The 23032-nt window shown below is 47.4% G+C and overlaps 1 protein-coding gene across 1 annotated transcript in view; it reads left to right on the plus strand.

The window, feature by feature from the left end:
- The window catches only part of VARS2 (valyl-tRNA synthetase 2, mitochondrial), a 266584-nt gene that overhangs the window by 136520 nt on the left and 107032 nt on the right, over nucleotides 1–23032 (plus strand). Inside the window, exons 11-14 of the mRNA XM_069635309.1 lie at nucleotides 14714–14802; nucleotides 15549–15639; nucleotides 16171–16298; nucleotides 18166–18269. Of these exons, the coding sequence (XP_069491410.1) occupies nucleotides 14714–14802; nucleotides 15549–15639; nucleotides 16171–16298; nucleotides 18166–18269 (412 nt within the window). The remainder of the gene's footprint in view (nucleotides 1–14713; nucleotides 14803–15548; nucleotides 15640–16170; nucleotides 16299–18165; nucleotides 18270–23032) is intronic.

Here is a 23032-nt window from a genome sequence, read left to right on the forward strand (position 1 = left end):
GGTTTGGTGCGCAGAGTAAAACACGAGAAAGACTTTTACAAAAAGAAATGGCAAATAAACCCAGCCGGAGCCATATAAAAGTAAATGTGGTCCAGCGGGTTTCAGTTCGAGACTACTAAGATAGCCTAAAACAATACCAAGGCTATTTAAAATAACCGCGTAGAAAAAAATAGGGTAGATACCACTGCCACCAGCCAAATCTTAATGAAAAGGGAAAAAAATAATGTTCCATGAGAACAGACAAAAAGTGATAACTATTAACCTTTTCCAGAACTCTATGTAAGATAGTTTGTACTGGTCTGTGGATTTAAAAAGACTAATAAAGTCAATGGCAACTTTACAAGTTATGGGAGACAGTAGTCAGTCCCAGAAAATGGAGTCTGAGTTGGGAAGTCTAAAAAGACAAACCTGTGTCACTGCACTAAAGGTGGTGTGTGACAAACAGCAAAAAGATGATGCCCATGGAGTAGGTGAATCTCCACAGTCTATGAACATAACAATGTTAAACACACACAGCAAAACACATGTAAGAGTGGGATAAAAAGGCTCACACTCTTACCAGGAGAAAAAAATTAATCCTAGAATCCAGGAAAGCTGCTGATGGACTCAGTAGGTAAGGGAAATTAGCCATTCTGGAGAATTCTCCCTAACAGTGGTCGACTCTGCCTTCCAAGCCAAGAGACTTGCCTTTTATTCAGTTTTCTCCCATTAATTCCAGCCTAGCTGTCACTCATTCAGCAGGGTGGCTGTGCTTGCCGGACAGTCAGCCAGCCCATCATGCCAGAGTGCATTCGGGTCTCCTAGGAGACTAAGCACAGGGAGTTTCGGGCACATCCCTCACTTCCTGCTCACCCCATACACTCGGGCATCAGAGGCAGTCTTTAGTCCTGAAGCCCGCCAAAGGCGAATGAACAAAGGAACCAAACCTGGTTTGGCGCGCAGAGACAAACTCTAGTAGGACCTTTCCATAAAGAAATGGCGAATAAAGAAGACTGGGACCTGTTTAGACAAACATGGCTCCCACGATTTAACATTATCGGTGTTCGCGGTCGGTAAAAATCATGGTAGTTTGTTGTAAAACCACTGCCCCCAGCCATTTCGAGCAGAAAGGGTAGCATTTGACTGCTACATAAGTATCTAGACACGGGATACTAAGTAACCCCTCCAGCATTCTATTGTAAGATAGGGTGTGCCGGGTCTAGGAATTTGAAAAGCCTAGTAAAGTCTATTTCACTTTTCTTTCTCTGGGAAACAGTAGTTTAACCCAGAGAAGGTATTTAAACCTTGGGAAAGCCTGAAAAGTTTTCCCTGGGCCACTGCACTGATGGTGCTGTGTGACACACATGAAAAGATGATGCCTATGGAGTTGTCTAAAACTCCATAACCAAAAGAAACAAACACAGAAAACAAGTTGATTTGAAAAGTTCAAAGTCCCAAAGTTTAGCAAAAGAGCTGGAGGGCTCTAAGGTGGGAAGAATTGGCATATTTTTGAGAATTCTCCCTAACACTCCTCAGCCCCCTCCTAAAAGGTCTCGTCCTGATACCCTGGTTATCCCATCCCATCCCATCCCATCCCAGCCTGATCTCTATGACCCAGAAACTGACAATGAAGACACCTAGGGCGGTGAACAGGACTATGATGATGAGGAGGAAGATATGTATAACGTAGACTCTCCCGTCACCCTAGACCCCCCAGTAGCAGATTCACCAGTAGACAACCAGCCACTACAAAACGACATGATCATCAAGACAGCTGAGCATTTTCAGATAAAAACACAGGAAACACAACAAGAAAAGGGGCCTCATTAGACGGATGGTGGTAAGGGTTTACTGGTACCGGTAATGGTACCAGTGCCGGTAAACCCTTACCGCCTTACTACGAGGTCCCTTTGTGGGACCCGACATTAACGGCTGGTTTTACCAGCTGTTAAGGACGGGACCCGCAAAGGGATCTTGGAGGTAATTACGGTACCGTAATTTGCGGTACCGTAATTACTGCCTTCCCCATTCCCATTGAGCCCTATGGGGGCGAAAATGGGAATGGGGAAGTGCCATGGCGAATGGGGAATTACCGCCCCCACACACCTTGGAATAGGGCGGTAATTCCACCATTCACCATGGCGGACTCGGTAAAATACCGGCGGCAACCATGGCGCTAATAGCGCCATGGTTACCGCCGTCCGTGTAATGAGGCCCAAGGACTTTGAGTACATTTTAGGGGATTAGAAAGCAGTTACGCAGTTCATTCCTTTCCAGCAATCTATCCAGAAGAGGATCCAGTCTTCTGTGGAGACACCCAGCCAGCCGCAGGCAGTTAACCCACACATCGAGAAGCTCTTCCACCCTGCTCCCACTGATCCTCTCTATCAGGGGACAGCTCAAACCAGACTCTCTTGTAGTTACAACAACAAGAAAGAGAGCAGGGACACCATTAGCCTCTTCAGAGGCACAATCGGACAAAGAAAGTAAGAAACTATACACTATGGGGTGGAAAGTAGCCTCTTTGGCTGCCTTTCAGGTGAGAATCGCTAACAATACCACACTTCTAGCGAGTTATAACTGCAATAAATGGGATGAGGTGTCTGCATTACTGTCTTCAGCTCCTGAACCCCGTAAGACACAATTGGCCCTGGTAGCGGCAGAAGGCAGAGCAGTTTCTAGCTGCATTCTGAAAAGTAATTTAGACACTGCTGACCATGCAGGCAGAATTATTGCAGAGGGAACCATTATTAAGCGTCATGTGTGGCTACGCCAGTCCGGCTTCAAGCAAGAGACTCAAGCTACAGTTCTAAATATGCCTATTGAGCCTCTTCGGAAAGGCCGTTGAAGACGCCCTAAAATCTGCTAAGGAGGAATACGACACCTTAAAATCCTTGGGCCAGCTTACCAATAAACCCACAGGGCAAAGGGGTAATAATAGTAATTTTTGTTTCTTTCGCAGACAAAATTCACAGAGGGGTTCAGGCTAAAAAAAATCAGGGATCGCCTTGGGGTAACAATCAAGGCCAGGCCTCACAGGGTTACCAAAGGGGACAGCGCAGATCTCTCGGCCGGGGGAGGTCCTCCACTTCTAGAGGTGGAGCCACACCTCCAAAACAGTGACTACCCGGTTCAGGTGCCCTCCCATGCCGCTCCAGTAGGAGGGCGTATTTCAAACTTCACCCTAGCATGGGAGGGAATCCCCTCAGACAGATGGGTGCTATCCACCGTGGTGGGCGGTTATTGTGTGGAACTAATCCAGCGACCCTGGAACCATCCCCTGCGTCAAAAGACTCACTCAAAGGAAGAACGCATCCTTCTCGAGGAAATCACAATGCTGCTCCAAAAGGACGCCATCGAACTTGTCCCGGCGAACCAGGTAAACAAGGGTATTTATTCAACTTACTTCCTTGTGCCAAAAAAAGATCTAACAATGCGCCCAGTATTAGACCTACGCCCTGCAAACACCTATGTCAAACCACAAAAGTTCTGCATGACTACGCTACAAGAGGTAATCCCTCTACTAGGAAGGGGGGGATTACATGGCAACACTGGATATGAAAGATGCCTATTTTCATATTTCAATGTTCCCAGCGCACAGAAGATTCTTGCGGTTCAAGATAGCGAAACAGCACCACGAATTCAAAGTGCTACCCTTCGGAATAGCATCCGCACCAAGGGTATTCACAAAGGTACTGGCGGTGGTGGCAGCGCACCTGCGCAGGAAGGCAATCCCAGTGTACCCTTACCTGGACTACTGGCTGATTACAGGGAAGACTCCCCAAATTTGCAGGCAAAACATTCAAAGAACTATAAACCTTCTCTTTCAATTGGGCTTCTCAATAAACGAGAAACAATCAAGCCTAGTGCCAAGCACAACCAAACAATTCCTAGGAGCTGTAATAGACTCAAAAGAGGGGTTAGTCTTCCCATCAGAGGAATGACTCCAAAATATGTTACTGCAAATTCCTCATTATCTGGCCGGCCGCCAGATATGCGTACGTAAAGCTATGCGTTTGCTAGGCATGATGTCATCTTGCATTTACCTGGTACTGCACGCACGCCTGCACATGCGCCCCATGCAGGAATGGTTGGCGAAACAGTGGTCCCAGGCAAGCGGTTAGTAGGACGATCTAGTGGTCATTTCGCTAACACTGGTACAAAACCTTTGCTGGTGGACAAGGGAAAATCTGTTGGAGGGGAAACCCTTCCACGATCCAGAAGTGCAGGCGATAGTTACGAAAGACGCATCACTCGCCGGGTGGGGGGCTCATCACCTTCATCACACAGCACAATTCGGGATACACCTAGCAAACAAGTCGGTGCAAGTCCTCACCGACAGCACTACGGCAATGTTTTACATCAACAAACAGGGGGGCACACGTTCTCCAAATCTGTCCAAACTAGCACAACAGATTTTGAAATGGGCACTCAAACGGAAAATATTCCTATCCTCACAACACGTTCGATGGGAACTCAACTCTATCCGACTCTCAGCAGAGCTTCCCTACCAGAGGAACACGAGTGGCAACTAGAAACAAAGGTCGTAGAACACCTCTTCTCTCAGTGGGGTTTCCCAAGCTAGACTTGTTTGCTACAAGCGAAAACAAGCAATGCCCAGACTTCGCGTCCAGGTTCCCCCAACCAGGCTCCAAGGGGAACGCCCTATGGATAACCTGGTCAGGGAGATCTGCTTATGTTTTTCCCCCCCGACTCCTCTTATGAGCAAAGTGGTGAACAAGATTCACAAGGAACAAGTGACGCTCATCCTGGTTGCTCGCAAGGCAGCCCTGGTATCCAGACCTGCGCAAAGTGGGGATGTGCGATCCCATCAAACTCCCGTGCCAGACCGATCTACTCACTCTGCATGGGGGACCAACAGTGCACCCTCAACCTCACTCGATGAACAGGCAGCGTGGCTCCTGAATTCATAGAGTTCGGACATCTTAACCTGCCACAGAGGTGTATGGATATCCTTAAGGAGGCATGAAAGTGAAAACACTAGACACTGTTATTTTGACAAGTGGAGGAGATTTGTAATTTGGAGCAGTCTAAACAAATAAACCCCATAGAATATACCCCATCCCACATTCTAAACTATATGCTCCACTTGCTAGACTAGGGATTAGTGTTCAACTCTATAAAGGTCCACCTGGCGGCCTTATCAGCTTACACCACGTCCCACAATAAGGTTTCATGGTGGAAGGTGCTGGTCATCAAAAAATTCATAGAGGGAGTTAAGAGACTCCACCCTCCAATATCAAACCCACCGCCAGGATGGGATCTCAATATTACGCGCAAAACTCATGGGGACCCCATTCGAGCCGATGCACAAGTCAAGTCTTAAACACCTGACTTACAAGACTACCTTCTTAGTGGCTATTACTTGCATAATAAGAGTTAGTGAATTGCAAGAATCATCAGTGCAAGATCCTTTCTTTGTCATACACAAGGACAAACTGGTTTTACGTATACATCCTAGGTTCTCTGCTACGTTCATCTCGAAATTTCATGTGAACCAGTCCATTGAGCTACCGCCTTTCTTCCAGAACCCAAGAAGCACAGCTGAGGTAAAACTCCACACACTAGATGTAAGGAGGGCAGTCCTTCACTATGTAAACAAGACCAGACCGCTATGAAAAACAGGCCAACTATTTGCCTCCATAGCTGAGGCCGAGAAGGAGACTGTATTTCCAAAAATGCCATCTCCAGATGCATACAACTGTGCTATTCTCTGTAAAAATAAAAACACTGCCTTTCACGCCAAGAGCTCTCTCCACAAGGAGCAGCGGAGCTACTCTGGCTTTTATTGCAAGTGTCCCCTTAGACAGCATTTGCAAAACAGCTACATGGAGCTCAATACACACTTTCACTCAGCACTGCTGCATTGACACCCATTCCAAGACAGATACACAGGTGGGACAAGCGGTTCTAACACATCTGTTTGCCAATTAACCTTCTCACAACCCACCACCTTCTCCTAGCACTGCTCGCTAATCTATGCACAGCATGTGATCTAAGCAGATTCCACAAGCCTCAGTAATTGTATTTCTGATGCTTGTATCTGCTTAGATTCACATGCGCCCACCCTTCATCCCCTTGGGGAGAAGGTGCATGGATGCTTTATTGTCTAATACATATCTGCTTGGATACACCTGTACTCGCGCTACACCTCGTGCTACCTCATGTCAGAAACAAAACAATCTGAGGGTCCTGGACGCGTGAAGGGCCATGGGTACAGTGGACGTCTCACTAGGGATGGTATTACTGGCACACCCTGTCGATATTCCTTTTCGAATTTCAAAAACAACTGTAATACTCAGCAGCTTCCACTAGATGTCGGCCTATGCACAGCATGTGAATCTAAGCAGATACAAGCATCAGGAAATACGATTACGGTGAGTAATGTATCATATATATAGATATATGTATATATATCTATATATGATACATTACTATATATATATATATTTCTGAGGCTTGTGGATCTACTTTGAATCGCATTCTTTGCATAGGCTGACATCTAGTGGAAGATGCGCATCATTGCATATGGAGTTTTCAAAGTTCGAAAGGGATGTAGACAGGGCGTGACTGTAACACTATCCCTAGTGTGATGTACCCTATACTCATGATTCTTCACGCGTCGAGGTACCTCCGATTATTTCTTTCCACCATCGTATAAAGTTGATATTTTGCAGGGTCCATAGCTTGAGCTACTTTCAGAGTTAAACTCATCCAAATTTTTCTTTTTGTTTTCGATGCACTAATTCGCTGGCTGTTTCTCCGGAACATCTCAACGGCTGATCCCGGCTTCCAAAACAGATGTTCTGTTCCGACAACGGGCTTCCGCCTACACTGGGCTTCGGCATACCCAGTAGGGAGAGTGGGGGGGAATGATCCTTCTTGCTTAAGAATGCATATCCCCATTTCCTGCCCCTACTGCCTTTGTCCTGCTACCTCTGTGTCCGCCTTCCACTATAGAGTGCACCCCTTTTAACTTCTGTCCCAAGTGTAACAGAACATTCCTGTGGGTCGACAGAGTTTGCAACCACTGCCTTCCACATGACCACCTCAAATTCGGAAACAGCTGCTGGGATTTTTGGGTCAGACCATGAAGGCCAAGGCAGCCGAGACTCTGATTGAGAGATTGAGGACACTATTGTGGAACAGTCTAGTTACTGCACGCCTGTCCTCAGCCTCAACAAGCAGTCACAGCGCACTGCTATGAGGAAGGCCTCTGCGATGCTGGCGTACATGCACACACTTCCTCCCATAAACACATGCTTCCCCCAGCCGTCCCTCGATGGGTCTGCCGAAAGGAGGGCTGCACGCCGTCGTTGGATGCCTCAAGGCCCATTGACATAATGCTGACCGCGCCCGCTGTGGTTCCCCCTATGCCCTTACCACAAGGTGATCATGCAGACACTCCGATGAAGGGCACGCTTAAATACTGCTCAACGGCTGTGGCGGTGATGCCGAAACAGCCGCTGAAGAAGCACAAGTCTAATTTTCACCCAGAAAAAACACCCCAAGAAGCCTTCTGCTCAGACTAAACGGGCCCCTCAGCCCTCTAGACACTATAAGGAGGAATTACTCGCATCTGTCTTCTGCCCGCAACAAAAAGTGCCCTACGGCGAGCCCCGAGGACACCCCAGTCGCTGATTATCCAGTAGAAGCACTTCCTGTAATCCCAAAGGTCACTCCGGAGCCACCATGATCCATCCTGTCTACTACCCACTGGATCTATTCTCAGTTTGAGGACACCATGGGTAAAATGTCATACTTTGTGGACTTCATGAGAAAGTGGCCCACTCCCTCAAGGCCTGCTGAGCAGCCTCCTATACCTCCCCCAGTGTCGGCAGCACCCTCTCTCACTGCCCCAGCCATGCCACCTGGGGAGACTTCTAAAGGATCTCTTTATGGGGACATGCAGTTCACACAAGCTCACCAGGACATGTGGGTGGATTTTCAAAGTGACCCCAGCCAGGAGTGTGAGGACAGCTACGTCCTGGACCAGGATGACCCAGACCTCATCTTTGTCGACCCTGTTGACCCCTCCATAGTTGAGGGTGGTCACTCTTCTCCTATTTCAGACCAAACTCTCTACAGCTGCTAAAAATTCCTGGCTTAGAGACTCCGGATTTAAGCCAGAGACACAGGCAGCCTTGATTAACATGCCCATCGAGGATGGTCTCCTCTTTAGCAAATCTGTCGATGAGCAGCTGGAGACAGCAAAGGAGCATGAAACTATCAGGACCCTTGGTAAGATTTCCAACAAGCCCTTCACTCAGAGGGGAGTGTTCAACACACAGTGAAACTTTCAGGTGCAAGGCTCAGGAAAACAAGGCCAACCTGGAGCAAGCATGTCTGGTGCCTCCTTTTACAGTTGGCATGTTCAGACGTCCTACCAGTTCTTGCAGTGTGTATTTTGCTGTGAGTCTGGATGAGGCAGAGCTGCAGCCTCTATGGGCGAAGAAGCCCCTACCTGCAAATGAGGGACCGATCCACGTTCCCTCCCATGTGTTCCCAATCGAGGGTCACATAACACTCTTCGCCCAGCAATGGGAGGGAATAACGTCAGACCGTTGGGTCCTCAACACAGTGGTCAAAGGATATTCAGTGGAGTTCCTCGAAACACCTCACCACCATCCACCGCGATTAGGACGAATGTCCTCCGAACATCTTCACATCCTCAAGGAGGAGATCCAAATCCTTCTGCAGAAAGGAGCTATCGAGTTGGTGCCCTTCATGGAACAAAATCAAGGTATTTATTCAGTGTACTTCTTTGTTGCAAAGAAAGATCTAATAATGCACCCAGGGTCTGGACCTGTGCCCTGCAAGCACATATGTCAAACCCCATAAATGCAGGATGACAACCCTGCAGGAAGTAATCCCACTATTGAAAATAGAGGGCTACATGGCTACATTGAACATGAGAGATGCATACTTTCATATTTCAATGTTGCCAGTGCGCAAATAACTCCGATTCAAATTGGGAAGCGAGCACTACCAATTCAAGGTGCTACCATTTGGGATTGCATCAGCCCCCAGGGTATTCACACAGGTCCTAGCAGTGGTGGCCACCCACTTGCGAAGGCAGTCCATTCCAGTTTACCCTTACGTAGATGACTGGTTAATTACCAGGGATTCCCCCCCAGAAGTGCTTTCAAAACACGCAGCAAACAATCTATCTGCTGTTTCATTTGGGCTTCTCCATAAACGAAAAGAAGTCCAGTGTAGTGCCCAGCCAAGTAAAGCAATTTCTGTCGGCACTAATCAAAATTGATGTCGGTGTGGTCTACCCCTACGAAGAGAGGGTCCAAAACATGCTGTTAGAAAAACCTCAGTACGTAGCCGGTCGTCGGGTGACGGTACAAAATGCGATATGCCTGCTGGGAATGATGGCTTCCTGTATCTACCTAGTGCCTCACGCCAGGCTGCGCATGCGTCCAAAGCAAGAGTGGCTAGCGAAACAATGGTTGCAAGCAAGCGGGTTGTGGGACGATCTAGTTGTGGTTTTGCAAACTTCTGGTTCAATCGCTACAGTGGTGGAACAGAGACAATCTGCTAAAGGGGACAGCCTTTCCTCACACCAGTGATAAATGCCACTCACGACAGACTCATCCATGACTGGGTGGGGCACTCACTTCTGCATCACACTGCTCGCAGCCTGTGGACACAGGTGCTAACCAGGAAGCGCATTAACCTTCTGGAACTACTAGCCATTCTCAAGGCACTTTAAGTCTTCAAGACTCAGCTAGCGCACAAAACAGTCCTAGTCCCTACGGACAGTACCACAGACATGTTTTATTTGAACAAACAGAGCGGTACACATTCTCCAGGGCTGTCCAAACTAGCCCAGAACAACTGGCGGTGGCCACCACATCACAGCATATTCCTATTGGCACAACAATTCTCTGGCAGACGTACTAAGCAGGAGTACAATGCTACCCTCAGAGCATGAATGGCAACTAAATGCAGACCTGTTAAACAACGTCTTCTCAAACTTGGGGTTACCAGAGTTGGACCTTTTTTCAAACCTTGTAAACACCCAATGGCAAGTTATGCGTCCAGGTTTCCCCAGAAAGGAACTAAGGGGGAACAAACGCACTTCTGATGAACTGGGCAGGGAAATGTGCATACGCTCCCCCCTTCCCTCCGACACTTCTTCTCAACAAAATAGTCCACAAGCTACACTGTGAACAAGTAACACTGAGCCTAATGGCTCCAATGTGAGCCCACCAGACCTGGTTCTCACACCTACAAATGATGTCCCTGTGTCCTCCCATGAAGCTACTCTGCACGGACAACCAGTTGACCCAGAATCAAGGAACAATGGTGCACCCAGGCCCTCAGAAGCTGAATTTAGCAGCTTTGCTCCTGAGGTGCTAGAATTTGGTCACCTTAACCTAGACCAAAGGTGCATGGAAATACTCAAGGAGGCACGCAAGCCTAACACAAGGCACTGCTATTTGGGAAATGCTTCATGTTGTGGTCCGAACATGGTCTCTCAATCCAACCGTCTGTTCACGTACCAATATAGTCCACTATCTCCCCTACCTACTTGACTCCGGTTTAGTCTTTAACTCACTCAAAGTACACCTTGCGGCTCTGTCCGCCCTGGCTTCAGCGAGGCACCCTACCGTGACTTATACTTTTATTTGCACTAGGTTCTACCTCTCAAATCATAGTATATATGAAAGAACATTGCAAGAGCAGACGAGGACTTGAATGCACTATGTGGTTTCATTGACAATTTAAGCATGTAATAGAAATGCTCAGATTTGATTACGATATGTGTGTGGGAATTGCACCTTTGGGGGAGGGAGAGGTGGAGGGAGACATTGGAAATGATTACAGCAATGTATGCGTTCTGCTCCTCTATATGCTACACTGTCATCTACTGTTTCGTTTTGCAGTTTAAATATTAATAAAAGTTTACATAAAAAAATAACATCACGGTTCTCTCCCATAGACCAGTTTGAGTGGAAACTTGGGGTGTTTTCTGTGCAATGAAGAGGGCCCAGGGCAGACGTTCTTCCCAAATGTTTTGCAACCTCCAGTTTCTGGAGAATGTCGTCTTCAGGATTTGGTTCAGCTGCTCTAGTAAGCCATATATATTTGGGAAATAGATGGGTGCCAGAGGATATCTATGTGGCAACCTGTGCCGAATCCCGAGGTGCCGTCACTGCTTTAGATGAGGGAGCTCCTTTCCATGAGGCCCGGGAGGTGAGGCTGCTACCAAACAGTCCCCCTGGGTGGTGGTACTCATTGGGAGGGTCTTGTGCGGATGGAGGATCCCATTGAGAGTAGTGACCATCTCGGGAGAACGCAGTATTCCTTTTGACCCTCCCACCTTCTCTAAAAACCCATCCAATTCTGCATTTCCTTATGTCCCTTTGTGTTTTTGTGACCCGTCCCAAGTAAGAACCACTGGGACGAGAAAGAGGCTGCGAGTAATGAAGATCACTGACAAGAATGAGCACACACGCTCTAGCCTTTCGAGTGATTCTGTTGGTCAGATGTCATTCAAAGGCAAAGCGGGAAGTGAACAATGGGGTCTTTGTTTTCACCACGGCATGGGCTGCGAGAGTGGTAAAGTACATGCAGGCAAGCAGAGCGGAGAAGCAGACTGTGTCTGAGAGTGAGACAGACTCACGGAAAGCCCGGAACGCAGAAGTCAGACCGGAGGAGAGGGAAATTTCCTGCCTGTGACTTCGACCGCTGGAGTGCAAAGACACCAACTCTGAACTGTAGAGGAGATGTGTGGAAAACCAAGGTAGGCTCTCGTGAACCAGTGAAGCCACCTCTGAGACTTGCGAACAACCGGAGGGTGACGACCAGGACCCTACAGGTACTAGGGTGGCTAATCCCAAGGTTGGGGAGAGCCAGAAGGGCATGTGTCCCAAAGCAAAGCACAGAAGTAATCTTCCCTGGGGCAGAGTAACCAAGTGAAAGGGGTCTGGGACCCATATTGGGAAAGCATATCCAGAGCAGTAATAAGAAAAAGTATGAACGTTGCACATTCAAGTGACACTCAGACATTGGCTGGGGAGTAAACCAAGGCTGTGGTTAGAAAATAAATCCGATCAAGAGAACTGTGAGAGTGACCAAGTGAAGGGGGTCTGAGGCCCATACTGCGGAAGTGCAACACCAACAGTAATAAAGAAAAATATGGAGATTACATGCACAAGTGCCCCCCGGAGACCTTGGCAGGCCGTTGAGTTTCCTACATAGCAGGAGAGTGGACCAAGGAGGGGATACTGAGAAAGGGTCAGGGACCCTTCACACAGCTTGGCAGAGAGAACCAGGCAATTCTTCTTCGTCATAGTACTGGAACCCGGGTCTCCTCACAAAAGGTCTGGCACCCACAAGACGGCTTTAAAAAGGTGTCCAGACATCTTTCCTTATCGCAGGACCCGGGAGTCAGGTTTTACAAGCAATGATCAGGATCTATTTGGCCCATTGAAAATACAGAGAGAATGTTTGATGAATTGGATGGACTCTGGGGAAAGGCCATCAACCCCTTGAATATTGTGGAACTTTTTGTTTACTTTTCTACACCCTTTTGGATCTCTTGGTTTTGAACTAAACAGTCGGGCTGCTGTAGCACAGCCAAGAGACATTTCCCTTTTCACCTTCTGTTGAGTTTAGCTTGTGAGGGTCAGGTTAGGATTTGGACACAGGACGGAAAACTTTACTTTGGACATTCTGACACAGACAGTTTTTTTAGCTAGTTTTGTTGAGGCAGGGAAACACCTCTTAGAAGGTTGGGTTATTTAGGATTTCCTCCAAATCCCCCCCTATTTTTGTTGTTAATAAAGGTCTTTGCCAATCAACATGCCAACCTTGTGTCCGACTCGTACTCCTACACCCTCCTTACCATTTATTTAAATCAGTCAGGGGTTGGGACATAAACGCGGTTCCCTGGTCAGAGAGAATTTCCTTCTTGAAACCCCTCCCACCCGCCCCTACTCCCTTACCTCTGTAATGTACGGTACTGGATATTTTAAAATGTGTTGCATGACCGCTTCCTAGGGATGGCCTTCTGATAGCTTGCTCCAGTTGGACTAAGTGTAGAGATGGCCGGCCCTAGTTGGACTCGGGAACTTCTGCATCGATTCCAGTACTAGAAGAAGGAACATTGATGGCGGTTAAGTGTTGGCAGGGGGACGTCACCCACATCATTTCCAGACGTCTTTGGACATGCGCAGCGCTCCAAAGAGTGCATTATGCTAGTGGATCATTCGCCAGAAGAACCAATGGTGTGTCTGTCCCTGATGTCTTAGTGGGTTTCTGAAGCTGATATTGAAGGAGTCCAATTCCTTTGCAGTATGTTGCACTTTGGTCTCAGAGCTCTGCTACCGTAAACTCGGTCTCTAAAACGTTCTATGGTTTGTGAATGTCTAAAGTGCATACGTTTGAGGACATGGGAAACCTTGCATCCCTGATTCCATTCTGTTCGAGCTTCCCAAGTGTGGGATCTGTCTCACTTACAGAGACAGTGACCCTAAATTGCTTCATGTGATTGCCTTCTGAGCTGGGGTGGGGACTAAGATGGGGTGGCCAGGGGGTCCTCTTCATGCCACCCCCTGGCTTATCATCCACTAGGCCGAGGAGGCCCCTGCCCCCATGGCCACCCCATTGGATGTCCCTCCAGTGAGGCAGGAGACTTTCTTTTTTATCATTGTTCACGCATGTTTTTGCATGATTTATTTTGGATAAGGGAGAAATACATTCATTGTCTTTGAAAAAGTGCTGATTGTTTGGCAGTATTCAAGGTATGAGGCATTCCTTCTGCATGTCTTTTCCCTTTCCTGAGCAAAACAGTTACTGAAAGTTAATGAAATTTTATTTTAAGGGTGTTTAATGGTGACAGGGAATTTAAGAAAAGGATATATGATCGACATTGTAGAGAAGATTTGTATGACATTACAAATATAACACGCTATGCAACTCTTAACATGTTTACATATGTTACCTAAAGGTCTTGTATGATTGTTCAGCTGCAGTGATAGTTGTGGGGTCTCTTTCCTGTATTCTGGTGTGACCTCCTCTCTTTCCCCCCTTCTCTCTTTCCATCTAATAGGCTTTTCTACCATTGGAAATTACAATAGAACAACACATTGGTAATTCTGTGCTCACTTGCCTTGAAATGTAATGATACATGCACCCCCCCCCCCACCCTCCTCCTCTGGTGGGAGTCAGTGGTCCTCATTATGACCCAGGCATAAAGGGGTTAACGGCACCGTAAAAGGTGTCGGCGCCGTTAAACCCTTAACGCTTGATTACGAGGTCCCTTTGCGGTTTGCACTTTAACGCCTGCTTTTAGCAGGCGTTAAAAAAACAACCCGCAAAGGGACCTAGGAGCTAATTACGGCACCGTAATTTACGGTGCCGTAATTAGCCCCTTCCCCATTCCCATTGAGCCCTATGCGGCAAAAATGGGAATGGGGAAGGGCCATGGCGGCATGGGGAATTACCGCCCCACCAACCTCGGAATGGGGTGGTAATTCCCCATTCCGCCATGGCGGAGTCGGTAAATTACCGGCATGGACCATGGTGCTATTAGCACCATGGTCCAACGCCTTGGTCGTAATGAGGCCCAGCGGGTTGTGTGCCTGGTGTGGTGCGCTGCTTTTGTTCTGAAAGGAGTTGCAGGGTTGTCTTACTGACCGCCTCACGTGTCTCAGCTGTAATGTGGCCTCTCCTCTTTCTCATTCTCGCTGCTCAGACCAAGAGATTTGTGTGGCCACCACCCGGCCCGAGACCATGCTGGGAGACACTGCCGTTGCCGTTCACCCAGAGGACCCCCGGTATCTGGTAAGGGTATAGATTCAGTAACCCTTGAACAAGAAAGCAACAGATTGTGTGTTATAAACACAGATAATTTGGGCCTCATTATAAGTTTGGTGGTATCGTGCTGGGAAATCTGGCGGGATACCACCAAATGGGAATACGATTACTGGTGCCACTTTACCCCCCCCCCAACCCCCAAGAGAAAACCTTAAGAACAAGTCACTACAGGAGCAAGACGCTCCCTCCACCCACCATTAAAAGAGACCTCCCTCTTAGTCTATAGATTGGACAACACATGAGGAGATCTCACCCCTACAGGTGGTCCAAGGAATTTGTGTAATTCAAGGAATGATGGGCAGAAAGGGTGGCTTCCCCGACACCCATAGGTCATAATCGAGGAATGATACCAGGGAGGATGGAACCGTCCTCACCCACTATGTGCGATTCAAGGAATGATGACAAAGGAGGGTAGCATACCCCTCATGATTCAGGGAATGATACCAGGGAGGGTGGAACCGTCCTCACCCACTATGTGCGATTCAAGGAATGATGACCAAGGAGGGTGGCATACACCTCGTGATTCAAGGGATGGTGGCCAGGCAGAGTAGCATACCCGCAACCCTCTATATGTGATCTCATGACCGATGGCAGGGTAAGCTTCTTTCCTACCTCTTGATAATATTCAAGGTTTTGGTGGGAAAGGAGGGTAAGCTTCCTTCTCATCCCTAGAAGTGTGCATACCAGGGTTGAATGTTTCTTTTCTCTTTCAGGAGTTCCATGGTAAGCAGCTCCGGCACCCCTTCAACCATCGCCTTCTGCCTATCATCACCGACCAGATGGTAGACCCTGACGTGGGCACAGGTCAGTATCCTAAAATAGTCCTCTTGCTGCCACTTGCCAGATGTAGGCCATGGAATAAAGAACCCATCTGTTCATTCAATAAGTATGCAAGTGCTCCATTGCACAGCTTCGGTAGTCTGCTACTCGGGTGCCTGTTGGGAGGCCTGGGTTTAAGGTCCAGGCTAAGGCGTATAAGTGGCAAGGTACCACCATGTACTGAGGGCTTGAGAACGTAACATTGCCTGAGTGTGTAAGCTCTCAGAACTGTCTCACAGGCTGTGTTACATGTGAATTTGAGGGCTGGTGCTGCACACTCGATGGTCCTGCGTGGATTTACTGAAAGCTTTCAGTGTTTGAGTTATTATTTCTTAGGGAAGCCTTCGTATATGCAAGAGTGTGAGGGCGGTCGACACTGCCTCCATCGGGGTTAGTGGCGAGGAGGGGTGTCTACGAGCACAGTCCTATAAGGGGTTGTATGATCACAGGTGTATTTCTGTGCATGTCTTGAGTTGGTACGTTCTCAGTAACCTCTCCTGTGCTCCATCCCTCTAGGTGCAGTAAAGGTTACCCCGGGCCACAGCCTCGCGGACCATGAGATGGCCTTATCCCATGGGCTGCCTCTCATCTCGGTGATCGGGGAGGATGGTGCTATGTTGGGTGACTGTGGAGACTGGTTGCAGGTACCACGTCAGCGAGGAACACATGCGTATGCGTTTGTATCCTGTGCTTTTCCTGCCTTAGAGATTTGCTACAATGCTGCCCCTGCTGCACAGTGTCTGCATTGCTTTTTGGATTTCTCTTGTGGCCTTTGAGTTTATTTTGAATCTGCAGTTTAAAGATGTTCTCAATCTGCAGTTTAAAGATGTTCTCATTGCTCTAGTCCTGAAAGTCGAACATGTATTTTTATCAAGCCTCTCCAGCGAGTGTTTGGTGGTGGTGCTACAGAAGAATAGATATTGTTGTGGCATAACTGCTATTAAAAAGAGCTCAGGCCATTAGGCAGCATTAATAATACAACCAAAATGATGTGAACTTGTAATTTTCCTTTGCTTGGTAAAGCTAAACAGAAGCAGCCTTGGTATGAAACAAAGGGACTTGTTCGGGGAAACACCTTTTTTGCCAAATAATAAAGACATTGTGGTGGGATGAGCTCAGATGAAAGATGTCGGCAGCAGCTTGCAGACGTTTTCTCACTTATTAATGCTAACTTTGGTTTCTCAGAAAGTAGTGCGTCACTCTGGGAATGTTCAGCTGCAAATAACCGCGGCTGAGTCGGAGTGTTGGGCAAGTTGTATGAAAGTGTGTTGTTGAGGAGCTGCGCCCTCTCACTGCAACACCCCACTACCCTTGTTGGGATGATTCCCTGGAAGAATGTTTTTTCCTTTCAGAGTTGCTGTCCAGTGATTGGATGGCTGTTTCTATGCTGCCCCATTTGCATTACAAATAAAGTCCCCTCGTGACTGTAAATGGGTGCTCTTCTAAGGTAGCGGGAGCTGATTACCTCTGCCTGGCTAGAAGTGGGGAATGGTTGTAACCACAGCTTTAGGGAAGGAAGTAGCCCTATGCTTCAGACCAGCTTCTCCCTGAGAAGGCACTGGTGCCTGCACGCTTATTAGACTCCAACCCTCTTGTCAATGGATGCAGCCTTGCCTACCAGAGCCACCAGTATAGTTGCTCAGGACAAGTCTCATCACGTGGCACTGTCTTCATTTGCCAGTCTGTTAAAGCATATTTAGAGCTGTGAGGGCGCGTCTGTGCCAAGTTCACCATGTTGAGCACCCACACTTGTATATGGTAGGGATGGGGTGTCTGTTCCTAGCCCCTTAACGAGAGGTCAATTCACCCTGGCTGTTGTCTAAAGCATAATCATACCCGATTCAGCCGAATTGAACATTTTCCCTTCTGGTGGTACGCTGTTTGGCAGGTAAAGATTTAGCGTTGCACAGTCCCTAGGAGCCCCTTGGCTGTCATGGTTCACGTGTACATGTTTGGGGCCTGTTCACATCCTGAGGACTTTCTTACAGGCTTTTGGTCAGCCCATGCTGCCCCGCTTTTGTGCAAATCACTTTGGGTTGATTGACGATGCTGTGGCAATATCGCAGAAAGGCCTTGAGACAACGTAGGAGAATACTTGGCCTTCCATTCACTGTGGCCCTGTAGACCATTATCCTTTGGTCTGTGACCTCATCCGGTCTTGGTAGATGACGAATCCAGCCTGCAGTGGCAGCGCTCCCTGCTAAATGTAGGCTGTTGTGTCGCTTCTTAGTCTCCAGCTCAGCTAGAGACTAGTCAGAGACCTACCATTGCCTACAGTGTTCAGGGAAAGAAATGCTCACCCGCGGAGCTTGAGTAGAACATCTTTGTGCGAGACTCTGGTATTTTATAAACCTACATCTCTACGGTCATGTCCTTCTGCGTTTTTCAAAACTTGGAGAAATTCTCATATCCTTTTTTCCCTTTCTATTACTGTTGCCAATTTCAGACTGTTTGAAAACAATTGTTAAAACACTATGACCTGTCCCTAACTTGTGTTGTCTACTTCTGAAGGGTATTGGAAGGTTCCATGCACGCGAGAAGGTGGTGGTGGCACTAAAAGAACAAGGCTTATACCGGGACACCAGAGACCACTCCATGCTACTTCCTCTATGCAGGTAATTAGAAAGTGCTACCTAGGCATTGGGAAGGCTAGGACGTAGGAATAGACAGAGCAGGAGAGAACGAACCTAGAGTTGAACGAGACAGTAAGTGATGTGAAATAAAATATTTCTGGTTAAAGTCATCCTGTTGGACTTTTTTGAGTGATGGTCTTGTAGAAGCTACTGTGGGATGGTCATCTTTGGGCATCACAGGTTGATGAGATGGTCCCTAGGGAGCGGTACTGTAAGATGGACCTCTGGAGATGGGCATCTGGGATAGTTACACGAGGTGGACCTCTGGGGTTGGTGCAATGGATGTTTGGGGAGGGTAAAATAGGATCGCTCTATGCAGTTGGCGTAATGGACACATGGAGATGGCACGGTGGACCTCTGGATGGAGCGATTGACCTGTGGGGATGGTAAAGTGTGACGGACCTCTGAGGATGGTACAGAGGATACCGGGGAATGGTACAATGGGCCTCTGGAGGTGGGAACATGAGATAGACCTCAGTGGATGACATGCTAGACATTTGGGGATGGGAACATGTAGCTGTCCCCTAGGGAATGTGAGACACCTGAGGGCGTTCTCACTTGTAGACCCCCAGGATTCTTTGTTCAGGTGGCCAGGGCACGGCCATTGCCTTTGGAACCAGACCCTGGGGGTGGACCACTGCGGGAGGATCACCTGGGCAGGCGGTCCTTGGGCACTGCTGGAGGAATGCCCTCGGGAGAGATGCAGTATTTCCTTTGACACACCCCTACCCGACACTTTCTCCACTTTTAGAGGTTGTTGTAAGTTCTGTCCCATTACCCCCTCCCCAATCCCAACAGGTACCCACATCAAGGGGAGGCATAGGAGAACAAACGCAACTCCCTATATTTCACAACAACAGATTTGTTCCCATTCTTCTGACAATATTCTTCTTCCTTTTTCCAAAACCACTCAAAAAACGACAACTCTCATAATCCCCCATCACTTCTCTTTTCCAAAAACGCTGAGACAAAGAAGAGAAGGGACTGAAAGGATGAAGATAGCACAGTGAGTAGAGCACTCTCTTTGACATCCGTGCAGAGCCTGCTGACTGCGGTTCGAATCCTGGCAGGTCCAAACTCAGCCTTTCATCCTTCCGAGGTAGATAAAGGAGCACCACACAACATGGGAAATAAGCAGCGCTCAGATACCTGAGGGTTCGTAGCGCTATATAAATGCACAAACAAACAAGATTTCTCAATACCACAATGAAAGACGGAAGACAGACTGCCCCATGCTAATACTGGACTGTCCCACTAATAGAGACGGGCACGGTCAAACCTCCCTTGACAATCAGTCTCACCTGAGAACCATTAAGCCGCCTCCCCCACTACAAAATGCAGAACACACAGGCACACTGAGCGAGTTGGGGATGCTGGATGGAGCACAGAGTCTAGGAGGGGATTTTGATCTGAAGAGACCCTGGAAGGCCTTGAGAAACAAGGACTGCCTAATTGCCGGGCCTGTGAGTACAGGGGAAGCTGCAGAGTGACGAGGGAGTGTCCGCTCCATGGAGTCAAAACAGGGGCAGCTGGGGTCACCTGGCAGTGCCCACACCAGAGCTCCTCCCCTGGGCAAGCAGGAGAGCCCAGGCTTTTGCGGGGAAGGTGGTAGGACCCTGACCTCAACCAAATATCCCTGTGACTCCTGCACCTCCCAAAATGCCAGAAAAACGGAAAAGTACATTCTGGGACTTTAAGTCCAAAGACATTAAATCTTGCCAATTAAGAGGGGTCCGAGCCCGACTGAGGGAGAGCCTTGGAGAGGACAAGAAAGAAATGTACAGAGCCAGTGATTTGGCGAGCGACATGGAAGACCGGTGTGTGTTAAGGAAAGAATGAAGTTGCAACAGTATATCGTACAACTGAAAGCTGCACGCATGTGGAGGAGATGCGAAGGAAGGCAGACCTGTGGTGAACTTTTAAAGTACTGATAATGGTGAAACTAGCAATACAGAGTAGCAGAGTGGTCCGGTGCAGGACGTAGCCCACTCGAAAGTCTCAGTGAAAGATTAAATGGTTTTCTTATTGAAGTGAAAGTCAATGAACTCCAAAAAGCATAGTTGAATGTTGAACCTTTGTGCTTATGAAACCGTACTACCCAGACCAAGAGACACTGGAGAAAATAACACGAGTGTGAGCTGAAATGAAATTGAAGTGGTACTGCAGAGGTCTACAGTAAAAGCCTCGCACATTCGAAAGTCTTCGACATCAGGAAAAGGTCCGAGCCCGACTGATAGAGACTGGAAACGTGATAAGTTGGGGGAAGGGAACGCCTAAAGGATGTGAATTAAACTTGGGGAAAGGAACCCCTGCAAGTGTTGTGTTTGAAAGGTCTGAGCCCGATCTGCGTGAACATTTTGTTAAACTGTGTTTTGAAAGCGGGAACGAGAGACTTTAACATGGAAGGCCAGGCGGGCCTCGATCCAGGTTTTGAACTGCCTTTGTTTTCAGAACCTGAGCCATAGTCTGTGATTTTGTTTTGTTTTATTATTTGATGGTAGAGCGTGCTCCCATCTTTAGAGATGGGGCCAGACAGGAGTTTATCCAAGCCTTTTGCTCAGTAAACACCCTTGAACATTATATCTCTTGTGATACCATGCATCCCTTACAGGAAGCAGAGATGGAGCTTTGGTGACATGAGATGAGCTTCAGGGAATGCATGAGAAGGACCTCTGGGGTTGGTGGTGTCGTCCATCTTCCTTGGAAATGCCAGCTAGCCAAAAGTGTGCTGGCCCTTTCCGGAAAGACCTCCACCTCCACCCCCACCTCCACTTAGTATAGGAAGACCCTAGCACCTTTTTCTAAAATGCGACAGCAGCACAGGCACATGACATAGAACCATGACAGACGTCTCCACTGCGCCCCATGTCACAACCCTCGCAGTGCTTTGCATCAATGATTGCGAGTACATGGATGTAGGCAGATTGGCATCTCATCACACAGGAACCATAGTACGACTCTTCCCTTCTCTCGCACCTTTAAATCACCCTGATGGGATTGTGCTAGTGTGTAACAGTGTCCTTACAGTGGAACTTCATTGTGCATGAGCAGAACAAAACACAAATTCAAACTGAATAATGGCAGGGCATATAGGATACACATGGCATAACGTTTCCAGACTTCAATGGGGAGTCAAAATGAATGCACTGACCATTATAATGTCATTTGAATACATTTTATTAAAAAACAATCTCAAAATATTACTCCATCAAAAGTGTAGAAAATTAAAATAATGCAATGTTCAATATAAAACATACATAAACAAATACATTCAATTAACAAATGAAACATGGAAAATTCAAATAGTATTGCTTAGGGAGGATAGAATCTAAAATTATTGTTAATCCATACAGAAAGAAATAAACAAATTAACTCTGTAAGTGATTTAGGACATCAGATAAGAATTGACATAGTGAGGGCATCAGAGAAACATTTCCCCCACATGAGCCTAGACCAGAATAATTCTTTTGAGACCACTGATTCCATGTTTACGCTATGTTTAAAATGTCTGTCTGTCTTAGATGTTAGAGCCAGGCAATCAATTGCCCAATGTTTCAGGGTTTCAATAGAATATGAGCCAAGGCAGAACCGACAATCTGCCGTTGTTACTGATAAGGCAGAATGCCCTCCCCAGTGGATGGTCCGTTCCTTAATGGGAAGCTGGTTAAGCTTAAAGCGCATATAGAGGGAGCACATTTTCAGACAGGGGAAACGTGACAAATGCATGGAAAAATACTCCCTTTTTCTCCGAAATGTAGCATATTGCATATATGTGCGAAATGAATGAATAGAGTCGAGGGTACAAATCCAATCCGACCTAAAAAGTTTTAGTTTCGTTACCGCTCGGGCGATTGAGTAATTTCTCCTCATTCGACGCTATTGAATCAAGCAAGTCTGTCATCGTTCCCACGTAATTGTTAATGCAAGGGATCTGCTTTTCCTTCATGAGAGTATTTAGCTCAGCATAAAGTGAGTTTTGTACAGGTTTGAGACATTTTGAATAGCTGAGCAGTTGTCCTCTTTGGTCTCGAGCTTTAAGTGAGGTAAGAGCCAACTCATGCCGGATTACCGAATTCGGAATGGCCTTTGCACGAGACAACACCTCTTTCACAGTTGGACCTGCAGCTTATTAAAAAAAGTCCCCCCAAATCCAGAAGCGAGAGATCCAACCCATACTAAAGCACAGGTTTAACTTCTATTAAATAGTATTGCACGGCAGGAAAAATCAAGAAGCTGCAGACCATGTGATGTAACGGTTTCATATGTGGAATTAAGGGAGTCGTCTTGTCCCTCAGTGAGTGTTGCCACATACTAAAAGAAGATTAATTAGTATGCTTGAAACCTAAATATCTGACCGACGAAACTAGTTCAATCGGTTCACCTCCCAAAGTCCACATCATTTTGGGCTATTTTTGTTTAGAACAAACAATGATATTTGACTTTGCCCCGTTGGCCTTAAGATTGTGTTTTACAGCAAATGGAATAAAGATGTCCAATTTGTGCTGAAGGCCGATTGGGGTACGGTCAAAAAGAATAAGATCATCTGCAAATGCGAGCCAATGAAGTCCGAGTGCCCAGCCTGGCAGGATAATTGTCATTCCTACCCCACAACCTCTCAATGTCACTCGGATATAGATTGAAGAGAGTGTGGGCCAGAGTGCACCCTAGTTTGACTACCACTAGATTTGGAATAGGTCTAGAGGGGGCACCATCGCTGGTTAGACACAATCTGATTGTGGTGTTTT

This window comes from Ambystoma mexicanum, chromosome 13 (genome assembly GCF_040938575.1).
Source record: "Ambystoma mexicanum isolate Mex_15411 chromosome 13, UKY_AmexF1_1, whole genome shotgun sequence".
NCBI lineage: Eukaryota > Metazoa > Chordata > Amphibia > Caudata > Ambystomatidae > Ambystoma > Ambystoma mexicanum.